At 44.8% G+C, this 14,891-nt stretch overlaps 1 protein-coding gene across 1 annotated transcript; it reads left to right on the top strand.

Annotated features, from left to right (window-relative positions):
- Positions 1–1,230: 1,230 nt before the first annotated feature.
- Positions 1,231–9,504, top strand: ANKS4B (ankyrin repeat and sterile alpha motif domain containing 4B). The gene is made up of 2 exons (XM_084818509.1): positions 1,231–1,394; positions 8,424–9,504. The coding sequence occupies exons 1-2, from the start codon at positions 1,231–1,233 to the stop codon at positions 9,502–9,504; spliced, it is 1,245 nt and encodes a 414-aa protein (XP_084674635.1).
- The last annotated feature ends 5,387 nt before the right edge of the window (positions 9,505–14,891 follow it).

The following is a 14,891-nucleotide window of genomic DNA, read 5'->3' as shown; positions in this document are numbered from 1 at the left end:
GCCTTCATTGATTATGCAAATAGACCTATTTTTCATTGTCCAGTGTTGAAGAATATGGAGCCAGGTGAAGGCTTCTTGCAGGTGTAGCTTGTTGCATTCAGTTTTTCCTTTAAACGTGGAATTTCATGGTATCAATCACACTGCCAAAGTTTTCCTTCTGCCCCCTGATATGTAACGAGACCTCCTGCCTATGTACCTTTTGTTCCTCCCCCTGCCACCTCTTCTTCACCCCACCACTACCATTTTCCTCCTCCCTCTTCCATCTCCCTCTGCAGGCATGCATGCAGGTGAGTCAATTCACCTATGTGCACACCTCTTTTGAAAAAGAGAAGGAGGAACTGCAGAAGTTTGCAAATGCGCATTTTTGAAAGGAGGTAACTCCAGAAGTGTGCAAGCAAGTACTACACCATCAAAATAAAAATAAGGGGAAAACAACCATGTTTGTACTACGCCAACCAGAAATAAAATGAAACAAAGGGGAGGGAAATTGTGTTTCACAGACATGCCCATTCAGAAACATCACAATAAACATCACAACCACGCCCTCACAGAAATGCTGCAAGGTCCCGAAAACAGGGATCGCACCAGTGGCTCTTTGCGGTACAGTGGCACACCAGAAAACATGAGTGGACTTTCCTTGTGAATAAATACAGGCAAAGCAGGAGGAAATCACGGGGTAGCTGCAGGACCATGACAACGTTGTGTGGACAGCTTGATAAATTATACAAGTGGGGCAAGGCAATAGCACATTAAGTCTTGTCTGAGCAAGGTAGTCCGTAGCTCAGTCATACAGCATATGCGGAAGGTCCCAGGTTCAATCCCTGGCATCTCCAGTTAGGGCAAGAAAAACTCCTGCCTGGAACCCTGGAGAGCTGCTGCCAGTCAGTGTCAGCAATACCTGGCTAGATGGACCAAAGGTCTGACTCAGTATAAGGAGGCTTCCTATGGGCGTGCTTGTACTATGATTAAAGTTCCCCAAAGCCACACACACACGCATGCACACACACACACACACACACACACACACACAGGATGTAACATTTTCAATCATGCTGCTTCGTGTAGCATAAGATGTTCCATGCAAATAGCGTCCTGGGAGTGACCTTTGCTTCCTCATTTCTGTCTTGTCGAAGCTGCCACCTCTGCCTGCAATTATTAATTAACTACCCGTCCCACTGCTACACGGCGTGCGTGTGATTCTGTCTCAGCCAGATGCTACCAAAGGGGAAAATGTCCACTCGGTACCACCAGGCAGCTGCTGATGGCAATCTGGAATTACTGAAAGAAGCAACCAGAAAAGATCTTAACTCTTCAGATGCGGACGGGATGACGCCCACCCTGCTGGTGGCTTATCATGGCAACCTAGAGGCTCTAGAAATAATTTGCCGAAGAGGGTAAGTCCAGTAAGGGTAGATATGTACCATAATGCCTTTTGGGCCAAAAACATAGTGGTGGTGGTAGGGAAATGAAAATGTGCCATCAGTTAACCTTGTAAGTTTTCTGGTTTTAGAACTGAATTGAGATTGGCAGGGATGAGGAAAACCTATGTAAAAATACCCAACTTCGATTTTACATGAGAATTACAGTTCTTAGGTTGACCAGACCAGGCCCTGAGCCTGTTCTTGCCCTCACAAGGCTTTGGTTCATTTAGGCTCCATATTTCTTTCTACAAGGGTAGAATGAATCCATGTTCTGAGGGTTATTCCATCTGTTGATGATGACAAAATAAATTTGGTAGGAATCTCTGTTATAGTGATGCTTCCCAGGCCCATCTGCCTGCCTGCCTTTCTTATTTTGCGGAGCCAGAGCCATACTACATAGGTACTGAAGAATGTTGTGGGCCGAAAGAATTCAGAACATGGAAGACAAGACTTTGGATGCAAATTACATACAATTTGCTTACTCTGGAAAATCGTTTAAACAGATTTAGCTCAGCTTTTGTTGGAGACAGCTATGACTGAACTCTTCGGTGCTTCCAGACAAGGCTTTTATCGTGCAATCGCCCTACCTCATAAATGGAGTATTACAGTGGGTCCCAACATTCTCATCTTACAGTTGCAACCCTCCCATATTTCCTCACTGATCCTTTTGCTTTTTTTTCTTCTTCACAAAAAAAACTGTTAAGGAGGGAAAGATGAAATAGTTGCACAGTGCCTGTTGAACGCTAGCACTAGGTGCCCTCCACCTGGAAGCACCCCCAGTTAAGAAACAACAGTTAAATTCTGCAGTTTATGAATTTCATCTTATTCTAGTTGGATTCATATGACATACTCCCCTCCCCCCCCCCCCACTGTATTCCAGCCTGTATTCATGTGTTTTCAGCCAGCTTGGGTTGAAAAATCTGCCTGCATTGAACTAATCTTCTGAAAGCCTCAGCAGATCTTCATTTGGGAGGCTTTACAAAGAGGGGTTGTCTGAGTGGGGACTGAATGGGGATTTGGTCCCATGTTGAATAATTAAGAATCAATGGGAAAAAATCGATATGAATTGGAAAACCAGGGCCCTACCATTAGGCAGAGTGAGGCAGCTGCCTCAGACAGCCAATGGTGGTGGTGCAGTCAGGGTAGTTTAAACAATCCCCTGGCTGTTCCCCTCTGTTGGAGGGCAGAATTATGTGTCTCATGTGGCCTGTCCTACTGCCCTCAGATGAGTTGGAGGATGTTGCCCCATTACCAGTGTTGAAATAAGGTTCAACTGGCAGCCTGGCCAGGTTCTGTAGCCAGAATGGGGAGTCGCCATCTTGTCCTTCAGCTCAGGCAGCAAAATATTTTGGGCCTGCCCTGTGGAAATCAACAGGGAAGCCATCATGTCATCCTTCTGTTTGTTAGGCCCCATGCTTCGATTGCTAGCAAATCCATTTAAAAAATCACTTTGTGTAAAATGCATTATTTGTACTAAGGTGGATGGGAAGAGCAGGTCACTGGAACAGAGGCCAAGCTGAAGAACACTGAAAAGGCAGAGCTTGGGGGGCAGGCAACTAGGGAAAAGCACATATAGGGAGAAGCAGTGGAACATAAGGCGAACATTAAGTGCAGGAACAGAATACATTTCTTCCTTTCAGGCGTTTAGGTGTGGCTTGCAGTTTCATATGCTATATTTTATTGCCAATAAAAGTGACCTTTAAACAGTATAATTGCTGATCCCAAAGTTACAGCCGTATTCCTCTGTGGTTAAAATGAATATTGCTTCATAGACATAGCTAACAAATAAAAATCAAGCTAGTTGTTCATACTGAAGTGGTGAACCAGGGCCAGCATCAAGAGCAGGCATGGTCAGGCACCTGCTGAGGGCCCACATCCCAGTAGGGGCCCACTGCAAGAACCCGTTCAGATATTTGGCAGGCTTCCTCTTTATACCCTCTAAGTTTTCACAGAGCCAGCGTGGCCTAGTGGCTAGAATCTTGGACTTGGGCTGGGTTTAAATCCCTACTCAGCTATGAAACCTGATGGGTGACCATAGGCTAGTAATTCCTTTCAGCCTAAACTACCTCACAGGGTTGTTGTGAGGATAAAATGGCAGAGGAGAGAAGCCTACATGCTGCTCTGAGTTCCATAGAGAGTAAAGAAAGGATATAAATGATAAAACTGAAGTAAAATATAGATTGCAGAGAGAGATGTCTACACTATAAATGTGTACCTGTTCTAAATGGTATGAAAGAAGCCACTGTCATGGCTTCTTTCTAAATGGTATCTAAATGGGAATGGTAGTTTCATGCAGTTGCAAAGCATCGTGTTAGAGATCTCTATTGTCCTGCAACTGCAATTCCCGCAGTTCCTTAGGGGGAAAGAATAATAAACCAGCGTGCCCGTGTTGCCTGAGCATGCAGAGTAGATATGCTGAGGAAGACAGAGAGAAAAGGAGAAAGGGTGACATAAACATTAAAAAAAAAAGAAGAAATTAATGGGGTCCCACGTTGCTGGTTGAAAGATTTCTCATTCTAGATGGCATGAGTTTGCAATTAAGAGCCTGTACGTTTTATTCACGTACAGAACCGAATATATTTTAAGCGCTTTTGTAAATAATAAAACAACGAGGATGGCGATAGGCTTTGAGCATATAAACTAGAATGTAAACTGTGTAGACTGTCGAGGTTTTGAGCATATAAACTGTGCTTGGGGAGCATGCTGCATTCCGTTCTCTGCGTGGGCCCTGTTCTCCCCTGCCTGTCTGCTTGGAGGCTGGACGAAGAACACCAGCAGCCATAATGTCACCCAACTGTGAGGAGGACATTTAAAATAATCACACCTTCCATGGGAGCGGGAGAGAAAGCTTAAAGGAGACCCTAATCCGTCTGTATAAATCTGTGCCAGGCTCTCTTTCACTCCCTCATACAGCTGTGTTAGTCTGTTGCAGCAAAAACAACCATGAGTCTTGTGGCGCCTTAGAGACTAACAAATTTATTATGGCGTCTGCTTTTGTGGGCTGCGGTCCACTAGAGGGAAGCAATTTGAACTGGCATAAGTAGTATTAAAGAGAGTTCCTCCGATTCTAGCTTGCTTGCTCCCAAACCCAGAGAGCTCTCTTCCTTAATCCAAAAGGCCAACATTAGTATGTTGAACCCGGGGAGGTCTTACATTGGGAACATTCTGGACTTTTACCACAGAGGTGGCTACCTCAGAGGGAGGTCACTGACTCAGGCAGGGGGTGTCATAAAAAGGCGGTGGATTGTTAGCTATTCAAATGTATTATTATTAAATTCTTACTGCCAAGGATGGGGAAAGGCACTTGTGGGATTTTCTGCCTCAGGTGCCAAAAGAACGTGACCAGCATGACGTGTGGGGACGCGCGTCATACATTCGCGGCTGTACCTCAGGCAGCAAAATATCTTGAGGCAGCCCCGTGTGAATTTTATCTTGACTCTCTCTTTTTACTTTAATGTAGCTGTGTGCGGGGTGGGGGTTCAAGTTTTATTAAAGTAGTGGGGAGGAGTACTTTCCTGATGCGGGGTTTGCTCTTGCAAAATTGCTCCCCCCCCGCGCCACACACTGCATTTTCTTCTGCAGAGGAAAACATGCATGGACCCCCGCTAGTAAGTGCTATGGGAACAGATGGCTTTAGTGAGAAGGGAAAGAAATTCTGCACATGCTCAGAGGTACTTTATTGTTACTTCATATATTCCAGGATTCCGTGCCAACAATAAATCCAGGGCTGGGCCCTGGTAAGATCTCTGTATCAAATATTAATAAAGGTCTTATGTTAAGTCAAAATCAACACACAAAGCAAAACGGGTTTAAGAGAACTCGTGAAGTGGAAGGTTACGATGGAGCTATCGTTAAATAAATGTTAATAAAATTAGATAAAATAACAAACCTGTAACACAAGTGTAAGAAGTAGTTATAAAAATGAATTATATAACAACCCATACAAAAGTGTACCAAAACATAAATAAATAATGACAATCCAAAAGCATCATAACATTCCTGGTTTACAATAATCATATAGTGGGTTATACTAATACACATCAACCTGTCCCAAATTCATTTCAACCCCAAGGGTCTTCCTCAGTGGGATGAAAAGTGATCACTATAACTATAACCCGAAAACACTCATTTTTGTTCAGTTAATTATCAAAATTGGAACTGCAAGGAAAAAACAAAGACAAATAGCAGGTTACAGTCGCCCTATGATGCTTTCATTAAATCAAACACAAATTTAAACTGATAAAGATATGTTTTCCAGAAAATCAGTCTTGTATAGCTTGTCATTTCGTCTACTTCCGTCTGTTACTGGATACAACAGGAGGAGAAAGGAGAAACACCATTCCCTCCTATCTCTGAGGTTTATAAAGAATGCAAAGGCATGCCATAGTAATGGTCCATAAATAACTTGGCCAAAGATCGAACAATCTAGAAGATGGAAATATTCTTACCATAACCAATGACTTGCATATGCCAACCCAAAGCCTGAATCAAATTTCAGATCGAATCCTGCATATGAAAAGTCTATACACCACAGGGGGGCTATACACTCACCCCCCAAAATTAGTTAGGGTTTTGGAGTTTTTAAAAGTGAACACTCAGACAAGCACAAATACCCCGGCCTGAGATTCCCCCCACCCCTCCGCTACTCCCTTGTCTTCCACTCGAGAATGCACAAATCCCTCCCCTGCCTTCCATTCACCCATGGGCCCCACCCTTCCTCCAAGGAGCTCAGGATGGCACAGATGATCCAATGAAGCTAGTTGGTAGGAGATTCGGGGCAGATAAAAGGAAGGACTTCTTCACACAGAGCATAGTCAAACTATGGAATTCACTACCACAAGATGTAGTGATGGCCGCCAGTTTGGATGGCTTTAAAAAGGGGTTAGACAAAAGGGGGTTAGACAAGGGGGGGGGGAGAAGAAGGCTATCAATGGCTACTAGACCTGATGGCTATATATTACCTCCAGTATCAGAGACAGTGAGCCTATGTACACCAGTTGCTGGGGAACATGGGTGGGAAGGTGCTGTTGCACTCATGTCGTGCTTGGGGGTTTCCTGTGGGCAGCTGGTTGGCCACTGTGTGAACAGAATGCTGGACTAGATGGACCTTTGTCTGATCCACCAGGGTTCTTCTTATGTTCTTATAATCCCCTTTCCTTTTTATCCTCACAACAGCCCTGTGAGGCAGGTTAGGCTGAGACAGTGACTTGCCCAAGGTCAACCCATGAAAACTTCATGGCTGAGCAGGGATTTGAACCCTAGTCTACAGTTTTGAGTTTTGAGTGTTTTTAAACTATGAGAAACTGGAATACAATGCAGTAGACAAAATGGCCCTCTCTTTTTAAATGCTTAGGAAATCACGTCCAGTTTGGGCATGATTTCGAGCCAGTAAATCAATTTTACTGCACAGCCACCCAATGAAAGAAAATGTATCACTGAAAAAAAAAGATTCCAACTGCCTTATAATCTATTGGTAGCAGAGTAAGTTTGCTATAAGGGCAACAGCTTCCAAGTCTCTGGAACTCAAGCTGAAAACAAATAATGCCTTATTTATGTTTCCATTTCTGAAAAACATATCAGAAGGAGCTGGGGGGAAAAGATGAATTCTGTGGGAATTCAATAAAAAAAGCAGTAAAGTTAAGTACCTAGACTATATTATAGATCCAGAATGTGCTTCCTATTACTGAACATACAAGATGCTGCCATGGATACAGGGGGGGGCATGTCTGGGAGCAACTGAAGCCAAAATCTTAGCAATTTACATTCAGAGGAGGAAACCATCACATTAGGTTGGCCATGCTGCCAAAAGGGAGGGCAAAGGACAGATAGTCATGTGACCGTTGTTTGCATATATACATGTATGCAAATAGGTGCAAACAGGAAATTCCCATTTGTGTAACACTAAAGCACTAAGACCCGCATGCGGCCCCCTGACCTGTTTTGTGGCCCATCAGTGCCATCAAAATTCGGTGGTGCAGCAGATGCAGTGAGGAAAAATACCCTGACTAATAACCAAACTGGCAGTGATGGAAATCACATGACTGATTTCACGCTTGTTTTTTTCTTTATTAAATAGCTGTGGAAGGCCAATCTGGATCAGGACTATGGCGTGTGGGGTGGGGGTGGACATATGCACACCCTCCGTGGTTGTGCCCGAGAAGGGAAGCTGCCATTAGAGTCAAATCCAGCCTTGCAGTTTAGCGCTAGCCTGGTAGCCAATAGGGGCCGCAAACATTACTCTAGAGTAAGCGACAAGCTATGCAATTAACATAATGTGTAGTTTGATCCAGAATGAAGTGGGAATTAAGTGGATGAGTCCTGAGGCAGCAGCATGGGCTGTACCGCTTCAGACTGCCGGTGGCGCGATTCACATGTGTTCCCCTAGATTTAAAACACATACACATAATATCCTGCATTTAGAAAAGTAGCACACCAGGGAGTATGCTGGGCTAGAAGATGTTTACATGATATACTAGTTTTTTACTTGCAGGGAAGAATTCAAAAATGATACCCCCACCTGGAGTTTGAAGTGATACAATCCATTCTACCAAATCAGGATTCTGTCACCATATTCCACTCCTTTGAGTACTTCCAGACAGAGGGCTCCTATTGCTGACACACAAAAGGCATTGTGTAGCTATTCTGTCTTTTTTTCCTTAACAGATTTTTCCTGATTAAAAAAAATATAGAAGAAGCAATGGGAAATCACATGAGGGTTACAAATGGAAGATGCCATCATCTAGACGTCCTGTAAATTATTAATGAAGCAGTGTGATTTCACAGTAAAAGCCTCGTTTGCAAGCACCCTTTGTAAACCAGGCCCCACAGGAAGTTCTATAGAGTCCCAGAGGAAGTCCTTCTTGTGGGTTTCCCACAGGCATATGGTTGGCCTCTGTGTGAACAGAATGCTGGACCAGATGGACCCTTGGCCTGATCCAGCATGTCTCTTCTTTTGTTCTTATATGCAAGCTGAGTTCTAGTGTTCGTTTGTTTTTTCCCCAGAGGTGATCCAGATAAGTGCGACATTTGGGGGAACACTCCTCTACACTTTGCAGCCTCCAATGGCTATGCCCATTGCGTTTCCTTCTTAATCAATTTTGGCGCCAATATCTTCGCCCTAGATAACGACATGCGTTCTCCACTCGATGTGGCTGCCAGCAGGAATCAATATGAATGCGTCAGAATCCTCGACAATGCTGCTACTGAGAAGAACTTAAAGCATCCCAAAAAAGTCTCCAGGTTGAAAGCCCAGGCCCAACGTGATGCAGAAAGACAAATCCGCGAATGTGAAAGACGTCAAGAGAAACACGAACATGAAATGGCTCGGAGTTTCAAAGAAGGATCCGTGCATTCCGCAAGGGGAACAGACAGGAGGGCAAAAGTGTCTAATTTCTTTACATCCAGCTCACTAAATGCACTTCCCAAACATTTGAAAGATACATTTAAGCTGAGGATGAAAAAGAAAGAGGATAATTTATATGATCAAGAAGTAGAGAGCAGTGGTCAAGAGGACAACCTGGTCGGCCGAACTGCTGCGATGCACGTATTCAATGAAAATGACGAGGAAGAACTAACAAATAACTTTAAAAGAGGAACCAGTGTTTCTGAAGATGCTGATGAACTGGGCCAAAAGTCCATTTTCAATCGTCCTGGTCTTGGCAACATTGTATTTAGAAGCAATATGTCCATGGGCGCAAATGCTGATGCAGTGTTTCCCGAGAAAGAAGACACCAGCTTCAAAATACCCAAAGAATTGTTTCAGTTCAAAGAGCCTGAGGCTGTTGGTGATGCAGAGCTAGGGAACAATCTTGAAGAATCTTGGATTGAAGAGGAAATAGGCTGGGATGATGGCAAAGTGGAGACCACCCCGCTCGAAGTATTCTTAGCATCCCAGAACCTGAACGAATTCCTTCCCATCTTGATGAGTGAAAACATCGATTTAGAGGCTCTCATGCTTTGTTCAGATGAAGATCTACGGAGCATACAGATGCAGTTGGGTCCAAGGAAGAAAATCCTTCATGCAATTGGCAGAAGAAAGCAGGTGCTGGCAAGCCCTGGGATGGCCAAAGATACAGAACTATAAATCATGAAGTTATCATATTGTGATAGCTTTGCACCAAGCTGTTGTACTTCAGTGGATAGAGTGTTAGTTTTCTGACCAAAAGGGTTCAACCTTTCTGTACCTATGGAGCTACTTACCTGGTTCAGAAACTTAACCATGGTCTGCATGTTGATTCTTTTGAGGACCAGATCCATTCGTAGGAGACAGTCCACAGGCGTTTCCATGATTATGGCAGTAGTGGGCATTTCACCAGGCAGTGGTTCAGTTAGGTAATTTTAGACTCCGGACTTAATGGTATTACAGAAGCAGAGCTCTTTAGATGGTAATGACTGGGTTTGCACAACGCACTAACCCACACTCAGTGGTTGAGTGTGGGTTGTTGTTGAACCGTGGTTTTTTTGTTGAATTGTGGGTTAGCGTGTTGTCTGAACCCGGGACATTTTCTTCAGGGTGGCTTGTTAAACATGCGACGTGGCTTATTTTTCTTGAAAAAGCCACCTTGAGAACCCATGGTTTGTTGTTGAGTTCTTTAGGGTGGTTAACAAGCCACCCTGCAGAAAATGTCCTAGGTTCAGACAGTGTGCTAACCCACAGTTCAACAAACAACCCACAGTTCAACAACAACCCACACTCGACTACTGACTGTGGATTAGGGTGCTGTGTGAACAGCCCCAATAGATATTACTTCACTTACTTCAAAATCTGGGTAAGCCACATTTGGGGGCCCTGCTGTTGTTCTCTTGAGTGGGGTCCTGGGGGGCGTCTCCACCAGCGATTTACTCTGAGCTGGCTGCATTTGGAGGTCGTTAGGGATACATGGTATTATGACCATCCAGCAGACCAGATTTCCTGAGACTGCTTAAAGTCCGATTCTTTTCCTTAAGTCAGGTTCTCTGCAATATAGTTGCTGTGTGCCACAACCCCCACATTTACCTCAGGTATGCTAGTCCTGCCCAGAGGTGTGCCTTTCACCATGACCCCGGTCAAGGGGTGTTTCCCGTCCCTGTCTTTCCCAGCACAAACCAATTTGTGTCTACTCAGAAGTAATTCCCATTGTGGTCAATGAGGCTTGTCCCCTGAATGCGCACACCAGCATTTACAGAGATCCCCCTCAATTGAAATAGCAGATTTTAAAGCACTAATTCCATAAAGGCTGTAAAACGCTTTCCCAAAGCTGAGATTCTCTGTTGTTTGATTTATTACCATTTGGAAGTAACTACTTTCACCTTCAATCACCTGATCCTGCGCAGCATCGGGTTAGAATGGGGACTGGTTTCCCATCCCTTTGTTTCCCCTCTGTCTTTTCTAGCACAAACATAAGTGTGTCTATTCAGAAGTAACTCCCATTGTGGTCAAAGAGGCTTGTCCCCAAAATGCACACTCCCGAAGTTACTAGATTCCCATGAATTGAAATAACACATTTAGGAGCCTTAATGTTGAAGCTTAATGTTGGCAGAAGAGAGAGCACTGTGTTTGTTTAGTGATTGTTCTTTAACTGAATAAATAATGCAGGGGCGGGGGGAGAGAGGGGGGGTGGAGGAGGGGGAGGGGGAGGAGGAGGAGAGTGATTTATGTAGCAACACAGGAGGAAACATCCTGGGAATTTATCGAAGGTGAAAGCGGGGGAGAGGGGGGGAGCCTCTCTTATTGGTTGAGCAGCCCCTGCCAGTCAGATGACGTCCACTTAGATCCCCCCACCCTACCCAGAAGTACGTTCTGTGAAGTGATTTATACTGATCCAGTGCACCCATTTGTGGAGCCCTGCCAGACCAAAGCTGATTCCAAGAAAAATCTGGGTAAGCTGATTCCCTTCCCCTTTTGTGGTTGTGGAGACAAGGTCCTGGATGTCTGTTCACCACTGCCTCCAGGTGATCCTGTACATGGAAAGAAGTCACATGAAGGACTAGAAGCAGAACCACTTCATCCACGTGAACCAGCCCCATAGAATGCATCCTTTCCACACCTGAAACTAAATTGGAGGAAAACATTCTCAAGCAAATTATCCTAATCTGAATGTGTTAGTAAACATTTATATATGTATATATTATCTTTGTTTATTTTTTTCTTCCAAGATCTCTAGAGGAAGATGACTTTTAGTGGATGTTTTATGAAAAAAAATGTTAGAGAAAAGCAATATTTAATTAGGCTGTTTTGGGGAAAGTATGCTTTGAGATCAGATTTGGAAATGTCCTTTATTTGGACTTCATTGTTAAATTGGTCCTGGCAAAGCAAACCACATTCTGAAGTCTTCCATTTTTTGTTTTTAATATGGGTTGGCTTGTAATCTGAATGTCTGTCAAACTATTCATATGACCCAAAGACGAAGGGATATCAGACACAATTTGACTGAGATAGGAGTGGGGTGTGTGGAGAGTTTGGGAAAAGGTTGTGAGTAGTCTGCTCCGTTGACAGCCACTGTCACAGGAGGTCATAGAGGACACACTAGTTACAAAGCTAGACAAGAACTGTATTGTCTCTTTTAAACAAGAACAGAACAGACATGGAAAACTCTTGACTCTTTCTAGATACAATTAAGTCCAGTGCCACCTAGTGCCTAAACCATATAATTACACTATCCACCCAGCCACTAATATTATGCTAATAAGGAGAGATTGACAGCAGATTTGAAATGTGCTGGCAAGGTTTGGGGAAGATACTTGTGCTTCATTGGGCAACTGCCCATATCTCCCGAAGGAAAACCATTTTGGAACAAAACAAAAAATATCATTCCGATACATGAAGAGCAGATGTATTTAATTTATATCACAAAGAGCCCAGGGCAGCTAATAACCTACATATATCAACCTGCATAATACATATATTATCACACTATGTGAGGACAGCTATGATATCAATTTTTGACCTCCTGCAGTGCCTTTAGGGTGGAAAACGTGCCCTTGATTTGTTCGCAGACCAATAAGTAGAAAATACCCTGTACTGGTATTCACCCTATACTGAATCAACCCACTGGTCCATTTAGCATGGTACAATCTACGCTGATGGCTGCAGCTCTCAGAAGTCCTATTTTGGCAGTGGCGGGGCTAGGTATGGGGGCTTAATGAAATCCACAGCCACATCCGTGACTCTTCCAAATATTAGCCAAACCACAGGCCTCCCCTAATAGTCTTCTAAAAGCAGTAGCTAATGGGCCATTGCAAAAAGTAAGGGAGCCATGTTCCATTTCCCTCCCCCCCCCCCCCGCCACAGCAATGATTCAAGCACTGGGTGGATCTGGGTATAGACAGCCTGAGTAAACAAAGCAATGCAGAGCTGAAGACAAGGCCGTCCTCAGTGGCACGGGGAAGAGGCAGCGTGGGGTCCTTGAGTAGAGGTAGAGGTGTCAAATCATGCCCCTATAGCTTTATGAAATAGTAGCTAAGATGGCCATCAGAAAAGGTAGAGGGGCCAGCAGGACCTACAATTTGAGCAGTGGTCTCAGGTAGGGGTCCTTCCCAGCCCTCCTGCTTGAGAGAAGTTAACCAGCCATATCACAAACTGAACCTGGGATATTCTGCATGCAAAGCGCTGAGCAACAGGCCTTTCCCCAAATTAACTTTAGCCCAGAAGCTCTTATAACAGGAAGCAGCAGAAGAAAGATGCCAAACTAGTTCACAGCTCCCACTTCGAAGCCCTTGGCTTTGCCTGGTCTTCCTCCTCCGAACATGCCTTTGTCTCTCCTGTTTGCCAGGTCCCTTTTCCTTTGTCGGTTATTTGGCCCCCATTGATACCCATTCCTCTTCACCTGTTCCCGCACTTTTGTGCCCTGAGTTCTCCTGATCTTGTCCAAGCTCATCTCCCAGGCCATAGAGGGCTGGCCCTACCCTTAGGGAAAGTGAGGCAACTGCCCCAAGCAACAGATGCTGGGGAAGCAGTTGTGAGGTGTTGGAGGACAGAGCTTTGGATGTTACTCAGTCTGCCCCGGGCTGCACCCCCACAGCTACTTTGCTGTTCTCAGGTGTTGTGGAAGATGTGGTCCCCTCACCAGTGTTCAACTTAAATTCAACAATCACTCTGGTCAACTTCTGTCCATGGAATGAGGGTGGGGCTGCCATTTTTTCCCTTCGCCTGAGGCAACAAAATGCCTTGGCTGGCCTTGAGCCCAAGAGCATTGCCCAAGCAACTTTAACCCAGGCTTGGTACAAACTGATAACATGCCCACCGCCTTCCTGCATGACCCCTTGTCAGTTTCAGAAAATAAGATCGACTGATGTCCTTAACTTCCTTTTGCTTCCCATTGTTTAAACTCCTCTTAGCACATGGAATCCTTGGACAGCTTCAGTACAACAGATGTTGTTTGCCTCATCAGCCCGGGAGGGCGGTAAGCTCAGCTCCCAGGGCAAAGATGGGGGGAACCATAGCCCTCTCTTCCTCCCCCCATCTCCTGGGGCCCCTGCCCACTCTCCTGCTGCCAGTCAGACACCATACTTTGTTGGTTCCTCCTGCCTGTATTCAAGGAACGCCAGAAGAAACGAAGGAATTCTGGCTCTTGTAGTTCTTGAGAGAGCACATCATAAAGAGGAATAACATCTCTTTACACAATCTGGGCAGCCCATATAGATATAGGGAAATACGTTTGCATAAACATCGTCAAGCACAACCTACAATTTAGCCTCCATTTTATTTTCCTCATGGTAAAAGGCTTGCACACAGGCCCCTGATGAGTCCTGGGGAAAGTATATCCATTTCCCACTCCCATAACTTCAGCTCTGCCCTTAAACAGGGCCAGAGTCAGCAACTGGTATCCCTGGACAACTGCCAGCATCCTCCCAGGGTCTACCCCTGACATCTGCCCTGGAGCCCCCTTTAATTGCCTTCCCCTTTGCCCCTGCATGACACTTTGAGCAGCTGAGTCTGGCCACCTTTTTAATTTTCCATCAGGCCCTCACAATACTGTGAGCATCTCTACACCAGCCTAAAATCCCGCATTTAAAACGGGGCTTTCTGCTTCCGTTTTAAGTGTAGGATCATGACGGACTCCCTTTACACTCACTTCCTTCCCCCCTCCTTTTTCCCCTTATCTGAGTCTTCCATATGTTTCATTATACAGCCGCTAGATGGCGCTGTGGTCTGGCTCCTCTTATTGTGCGTTTTCCTCTTTTCACGAGGGAACTCAAGCGCTCTAATTTGATAGCTCATTATCTCCGATTTTTAAAAAATGGAATAGAGGTTATTTAGTGCGAGAGACGCCCTGAAGGTTGACAAGATCATCTAAAGGACCTGCAAACTTCTGTGAGTAACCAGTCTCAATAGCAGGATAAAAGCTCCATGTGAAGAAGGCCTGTCACTCTGGAGCATTATGAGAATTTGAAATGGCGGCTAGACCCAACTACCTAGCGCCACTGCTGCTCCTGTTTGTCACCACTAGGTAAGCCTGCCAGAGCCTGCTGACAAAACAGCAGGATGCCAGA

Source organism: Heloderma suspectum, chromosome 12 (assembly GCF_057233095.1).
Source record: "Heloderma suspectum isolate Gila_16-S chromosome 12, 16-S_ref, whole genome shotgun sequence".
Taxonomy (NCBI): domain Eukaryota; kingdom Metazoa; phylum Chordata; class Lepidosauria; order Squamata; family Helodermatidae; genus Heloderma; species Heloderma suspectum.
The sequence above is the reverse complement of the archived record's forward strand: the minus strand, read 5'-3'. Positions and strand labels throughout refer to the sequence as shown.